This window comes from Syngnathoides biaculeatus, chromosome 9 (genome assembly GCF_019802595.1).
Source record: "Syngnathoides biaculeatus isolate LvHL_M chromosome 9, ASM1980259v1, whole genome shotgun sequence".
Taxonomy (NCBI): domain Eukaryota; kingdom Metazoa; phylum Chordata; class Actinopteri; order Syngnathiformes; family Syngnathidae; genus Syngnathoides; species Syngnathoides biaculeatus.
The window spans coordinates 1,042,728-1,049,876 of NC_084648.1; the positions used below are offsets into that span (position 1 = coordinate 1,042,728).

The 7,149-nt window shown below is 41.4% G+C and overlaps 1 protein-coding gene across 5 annotated transcripts in view; it reads right to left on the reverse strand.

Moving 5' to 3' along the window:
- The window catches only part of LOC133506399 (sarcalumenin-like), a 40,404-nt gene that overhangs the window by 14,252 nt on the left and 19,003 nt on the right, over positions 1-7,149 (reverse strand). For 2 of the 5 annotated variants that reach the window (XM_061830502.1, XM_061830498.1), the window contains exons 1-2: positions 3,279-5,405; positions 3,111-3,204 (exon numbers count right to left, since the gene is read on the reverse strand). The exons of 1 other annotated variant lie outside the window; for it this stretch is intronic. In XM_061830502.1, the coding sequence (XP_061686486.1) occupies positions 3,111-3,168 (58 nt within the window). In that variant the 5' untranslated portion in view covers positions 3,169-3,204; positions 3,279-5,405. Of the gene's footprint in view, positions 1-3,110; positions 3,205-3,278; positions 5,406-5,653; positions 5,700-6,978; positions 7,109-7,149 lie in introns of those variants that run through there. 2 more of the 5 variants (XM_061830499.1, XM_061830500.1) reach the window with 2 other exon arrangements.

Below are 7,149 nucleotides of genomic sequence, written 5' to 3' on the forward strand. Positions count from 1 at the left end.
ATTCTGATGCACCATGTCACACCACGCATTCCTTGCAACAGCTTCTGTGGTTATGTAGGAATCTTGCAAAGATCTCCAACAATAAAAGCGTGAGTAGGTAAATTACCATCTACTTAGAAGTATAAGTGTGAATGAGTCATGATTTTTAAACCTTAGTAAATTCACACCCCATCTATAATTACAAAGTGGTTCTAACCTCCAGTGAACATTTAATAAGGAATATTTTAAATATATTTGACAGTTTGCATGAGAAATCATGATAGTTAAAGGGGATCAATAACAACATTTGGGTTATTTTTACAACAAACTAAAAAATTCCAACATAACATTGTTTTGTCATAAGCAGATGTTCGTGCACATTAATAGCCATCCTACCATTTTTTTTATACTGTAATGCTAGTCTGCATAAATGTGCCAGGAAACATTCTAGAGTTAAACACAAGACACAGGGACAAATCATCACTCACACTACTTCACAATTTGGAGACTACCATGAAAATACCACGCTTGTTTTTGTGAGGAAAATGAAGAACTTGGGAAAAATCCACTCGATCCGTCACTTTAAACTGCTCCCTTTGCAGAATTGTCATTGCATTGGTCTATATGTAATGGTGAACCGTGAACGGGTAAGGGTACTCTTACATGGGTGGCCAACCCGCAGCTTTCGAGCTGCAGCTCTTGTGAAGGCACAAAAGCATATCAAAGTTCTGTTTATGTGCGTGTGCATGCACTTTGCTTGAGTTCATTATGGTTGTTGCAAGTGAGTGTTGCTTGCATTTATTACGGTATTTGCCTTACTCGCTTTGCTTGAGTTTGTTGCAGTTGTTAGGATATTGTGACAACAAGCTCAGTGTGTGTGTGCCTAGTGCGTCACCGTGTGAGTGAGACGGGACTATTCAGCGGGAGGTTGAGAAGGAAAAAAGCGCAATCTGGGAAGAGTGGCTTTACTCTTCTTGCAACCCAGCTGAGCTGTGGTATGAGAGAAGGAAGAGTTAACTCCGATGAGGACGACCTCAACACAGAGAAGAGCGCTCCGTCTCCTGACCAAGGTCACACGACCGCAGAAGGAAAGGTTAGCTTGGTATTTTTGCAAAACTGGCTTTTGCACTGAATGTAAATAGCTCGAAGTTTACCAGTTGAATGGTGATCTTTGGAGAAAATAACGAGTCCATTTCGCTCTCAAAACGCCAGGGTAAAATGCACAGTTAAACAAAAATATGTGGATGAGCACAGGATGTTTTTTACCAGACCGGTAGAGCTCATCATTTTTGGGGGGTGAGCGCAACCGCCAGCCACTCTGCCTTTTGTTTCAGATGTCTTTCGCATTTCACAGCTTCAAATATTCACTTAAGCTCACTCCACACTAAAATTGACCAGGAATTTCCAAAAGGGACTAAACTTTCCAGTCACAAGTTAGTCTCTTTGAAAAATCACACAGAAAGTAGATCCATCTGCCCATTTTCTGAGCCGCTTATCTTCAATCCCAGCTGTCATTGGGCAGGAGGCAGGGTACACCCTGAACTGGTTGCCAGCCAATCGCAGGGCACATAGAGACAGACAAGTCACACTCACAATCGCACCTAGGGGCAATTTAGAGTACCCACAGCCTTACTGATGTTGCTGAAATCTTGGTGTCCTGAAAACAAAAACATTAAACTAATGGTATCAGACCTTCAACTGTCCCCCGACACTATTGAACAGACAATATTGGACATTAGCATGGCTACTGATTCATAGTTGCATTCAGTCCTCAAATCTTGAGTATTTTAGTGTTGCATTAGATAAAATTGTGCCATATATGACAAGACTTGGTTGAATTGATAGTTTGTTTGTGTGAGAAAGAGCACACAATTTTTATCTTTTAAAAGTTTCTGGCCTGTGGCCTTTGTACTCTGCAGGAGTCGATTTTCTCGCTAATACGTTGGTGTGGGATATTTACAATAAATCTAGCTGAGAAAAGATATGTCTGTGAGAAGGGAATCATTTGCATGTGTATGATATTGCTCTTTGGCTCTTTTATGTGTATGATGTGGCTATTTGCCGTAACAGTAAAAAATGTGGCTATTCATCTCCGACTGGTTGACCACCCCTGCTTATAAGCTTAACATAATGTGGGGCGTTGACGCACTCTCACTGCTCTAAACGCTAGAAGACTCTGGAGCTTTGCACGGCCGTGACTTATGAGAAATAGTTTCCTATTAATTAAATGTCTGTTGTTCTTTGTTCTTTTTCTCAGTACTCAACATGAATGTCGTACCAGGGCGGCACCGACTGCCGGAGACAAATTCCTTGTGTGTTGTTACATACTTGGCCATTAAATCTGATTCTGATTCTGATTCTGAGATTGGTGAGCCAAGTATCTGGTGACGATTCAGCCTGACAAATGCCTAACGGGTGAGTGCAGCTGTTTGCTGGGTCTGAAATGAACCTATTCAAGGACACGCAGGGATATACTCATAAAGTTAAAAATGTCAACTGATTGTTCATTAATTTCTACAGAGCTCATTTTTTAGATAATGAATCAAATTAAGGACATGATCATATTGTAAGATTTAAAGAGACTAAATGAAAAACTGAAGAAAATGGATTCAATGGCAAAATAACTGATTTCACTGTGATTAATTGGTGTTTGAAGCGTGTGTGTGTGTGTGTGTATGCGCATTTATAAGTTTAGACGTCTCTTTAGGTGTAGTGAGCTAAGTCCATCTGTCAACGCTTCTCTCCAGGGCAACGAGAATGAGCAGCAGGCAGAACATTTTCCATCAGCTGGTGTACCATCTCAGACTGACATTTCCATTTTGTACCCTCAAAGTGCTAAACTGCACCACACGTACATTCAAAATTCAGTATTGTTCATTGATTTGATTCACAGCTATATACTTTCAAATTGTCTTTTGACCACTGGAGACAATAGTCCAGTATTCCTGAGGAGTAATTTATTGTCTGCACTAAAACAACTACGGTAACTTATCATGTTACAACAGTATTACAACCACTATTATATTGTTAATCTACTGCACTGCATCAGCGCTCCCTCTTGTCCCCTTGCACAATCCTCATTAAAGTTGATGACAAATTAGATTTAGCATGGATCAGGCACAGCAGCATACCTGCAGCAGACAGAGCCACCAGAGCCAGAACGCAGCACACATGGACCATAGACTTCATTTTGGCTGCCAGAGGCCTCTTCCTCCTCTTCACAAACTATATATACCCCGAAGGCAGAAAGTTAGGGGTCATGTGCCATTGGAGGTGGCGCGGAGCAGCTGTTTGCTTACCCTGATTGGTTATTTCAGCAGCCTTTCAGAACTTCTCCTCCAACTTTGGATTCCAGCGCTAAAAAGCTAACAGCCTTGAAAGTATAGTATACTATAGATGGCATACTGTACTGTACTATACTATACTATACTATACTATACTATACTATACTATACTATACACATGTCAACAATGCAGAGTAATACACAAGAGCACAATGAAGAAACATTGCTGAGGTTGGGTGCAGCTGTCTAGTTCAAGGGAAGATCAAGGAACAAGTATTTGCATTCAACTTGGGAGCCCAATGTATGCACATGTCCGTTAAGAACAGAGGTGGGTAGTGCTACATTTACTCCGTTATATTTATTGAAAGAACATTTTCTATATATTGTATTTTGTGAAAGTAGTTTCAATTAACCATATTTTGTACTTTCACTTCTGAATTTATGTGAAAAAGAATCAATAATTTTACTCTATTACAATGATTGACATGTTGCTGGCTATCTTTCTTTATCCAATTATGCGTGTGAGTGTGTATGCGTGCAAGAAATCTGTTTTTAGACTTCATCATTGCCTTTCGCATGAGGCTCCATTGCGTTGGTTATATTTTGAGTGTCACTGACCGGACAACTTCCTGGGCCAATCAAAGTGACTCCATCCATCCATTATCCGTACCGTCCCAGCAATCTTATTGCTAGAGGTGGGTTAGAATTGGTTGTCAGCCAATAGCAGGACACTTCCTATCCATCCATCCATTTTCTTAGTCGCTTATCCTCACAAGGGTTGCGGGATTGCTGGAGCCTATCCCAGCTGTCAATGTGCAGGACGCAGCGTACACCCTGAACTGGTTGCCAGACACTCGCAGGGGACATAAAGACAAACACCCGCACTCACAATCACACCTAGGGGCAATTTAGAGTGTCCAATTAATGTTGCATGTTTTTGGGATGTGGGAGGATTCCGGAGTGCCTGGAGAAAACCCACGCAGCCACAGGGAGAACATGCAAACTCCACACAGGCAGGGCCGGGATTGAACTTGGAACCTCAGAACTGTGAGGTCCAGCTGATCCACCGTGCTCCCACTTCCTATACGTTATTTCAAATTTTATTTGACATTCATAGTCAGATTTTTTTTCATTATTAGAGTTTACATTACTTGAGTAGGTTTCTGTATACGCTTACTCATACCATACGCTTCCTCGAGTAAATATTCAGAGAACTACTTTTTACTTTTCCTTGAGTCATATTTTTCTAAAGTAACAATATTTGGCTCCTCTCTCCACCTATCTAATGGTTTATTTATATCTGGAATACAAAATGCAAAAAAAAATGGGACTTCTTTAAAGTGCCTACATGTATATCCATCCATCCATTTTCTTAGCTGCTTAATAGCGGGAGTGCTGGAGCCTATCCCAGCTGTCAACGGGCAGGAGGCAGGTTACACGCACACACAGATGCAGGGAGAAGCTGCAAACTCCACACTGGGAGGTCTGGGATTGAACCTGGGTCCTCATAACTGTGAGGCCAACGCTTTATCGTGTGATGGTCTGCGCGCTCCCGGTGCTGAAAAGTCTCCTTGTGATTAACGCGCATGATGCCAGTATATTTTGTAAACTGCCGTCCAGTCTGAAACATCCGTATCCATGCTTCAGCATGTGCCATTCGACAACTTGTCGCCGAGTGTTCATGTTTGCTATGGACATCTCAGAAACACAAAAACAGTGAACGTACATATATGTGTACATCTTTTTATCAACGTTTGTCTTAAGGTTAGGTTCGGGTTAGGGTTAGGATATAAAGTATGTTAGCTACCTCTATGTAGAAGAAGGGGATCTATGAGACCGGGGGATTTCCCAGTAAGTGTCTGCTATGTACCCAGAGTCCCCCTGTTAGTAACGCATGAGCATTAATCACAAGGAGACTCTTCAGCACGGGGGAGCGCTCAGACCACGAGAGGTTATAGCTAAGCGGCTAATAACCAGTAATGTGTGCAAATTTCCCCGGTTGATGATCGAGCCTCAACTGTGACAGCCACAGCTCTATCCTGTTATGTTGAACCCACGGGAGGTTAAAGAACGACAAATTTGGGTGCGTTTTCTCAGTTTTGTTGCAGTTCGGTGCACAACACGTCGGCATCTTGGCCTAGCAAGAACAAATGGCCTGTAATGCTAAGCACCGGCAATGTCAGGGGCAGGGTCAAAGATGTTTCTTGGTCTGCCTGTGAAAGCTGGCACATATCCAGATTTTGCTTGGATTTAAAAACTGTTCTTTATTTTCAATTTTTTTTCAAATTATGTCCAAAATATATTTAATAATAATATTACTTCACATTAGAGGGTTTATTGTATATATGAATTTTGGGGAGAGTTTAAGATAATGGAAAGATTGGACTTACAATTTATACACAGTCTGTACCACTCTGACTACTACGGGCATAAATTTCATAGTCAGATTTTTTTTCATTATTAGAGTTTACATTACTTGAGTAGGTTTCTGTATACGCTTACTCATACCATACGCTTCCTCGAGTAAATATTCAGAGAACTACTTTTTACTTTTCCTTGAGTCATATTTTTCTAAAGTAACAATATTTGGCTCCTCTCTCCACCTATCTAATGGTTTATTTATATCTGGAATACAAAATGCAAAAAAAAATGGGACTTCTTTAAAGTGCCTACATGTATATCCATCCATCCATTTTCTTAGCTGCTTAATAGCGGGAGTGCTGGAGCCTATCCCAGCTGTCAACGGGCAGGAGGCAGGTTACACGCACACACAGATGCAGGGAGAAGCTGCAAACTCCACACTGGGAGGTCTGGGATTGAACCTGGGTCCTCATAACTGTGAGGCCAACGCTTTATCGTGTGATGGTCTGCGCGCTCCCGGTGCTGAAAAGTCTCCTTGTGATTAACGCGCATGATGCCAGTATATTTTGTAAACTGCCGTCCAGTCTGAAACATCCGTATGCATGCTTCAGCATGTGCCATTCGACAACTTGTCGCCGAGTGTTCATGTTTGCTATGGACATCTCAGAAACACAAAAACAGTGAACGTACATATATGTGTACATCTTTTTATCAACGTTTGTCTTAAGGTTAGGTTCGGGTTAGGGTTAGGATATAAAGTATGTTAGCTACCTCTATGTAGAAGAAGGGGATCTATGAGACCGGGGGATTTCCCAGTAAGTGTCTGCTATGTACCCAGAGTCCCCCTGTTAGTAACGCATGAGCATTAATCACAAGGAGACTCTTCAGCACGGGGGAGCGCTCAGACCACGAGAGGTTATAGCTAAGCGGCTAATAACCAGTAATGTGTGCAAATTTCCCCGGTTGATGATCGAGCCTCAACTGTGACAGCCACAGCTCTATCCTGTTATGTTGAACCCACGGGAGGTTAAAGAACGACAAATTTGGGTGCGTTTTCTCAGTTTTGTTGCAGTTCGGTGCACAACACGTCGGCATCTTGGCCTAGCAAGAACAAATGGCCTGTAATGCTAAGCACCGGCAATGTCAGGGGCAGGGTCAAAGATGTTTCTTGGTCTGCCTGTGAAAGCTGGCACATATCCAGATTTTGCTTGGATTTAAAAACTGTTCTTTATTTTCAATTTTTTTTCAAATTATGTCCAAAATATATTTAATAATAATATTACTTCACATTAGAGGGTTTATTGTATATATGAATTTTGGGGAGAGTTTAAGATAATGGAAAGATTGGACTTACAATTTATACACAGTCTGTACCACTCTGACTACTACGGGCATAAATTTAGTTTCACGACTGAAAACTGTCCTCGTCAAAAAAACAAAAAAAAAACTTAAATGCGCAAAAAAATCGATAATATGTACATTATGCATCTAATAACTCTGTTCATGTTCCTAGCCGGAACACGAA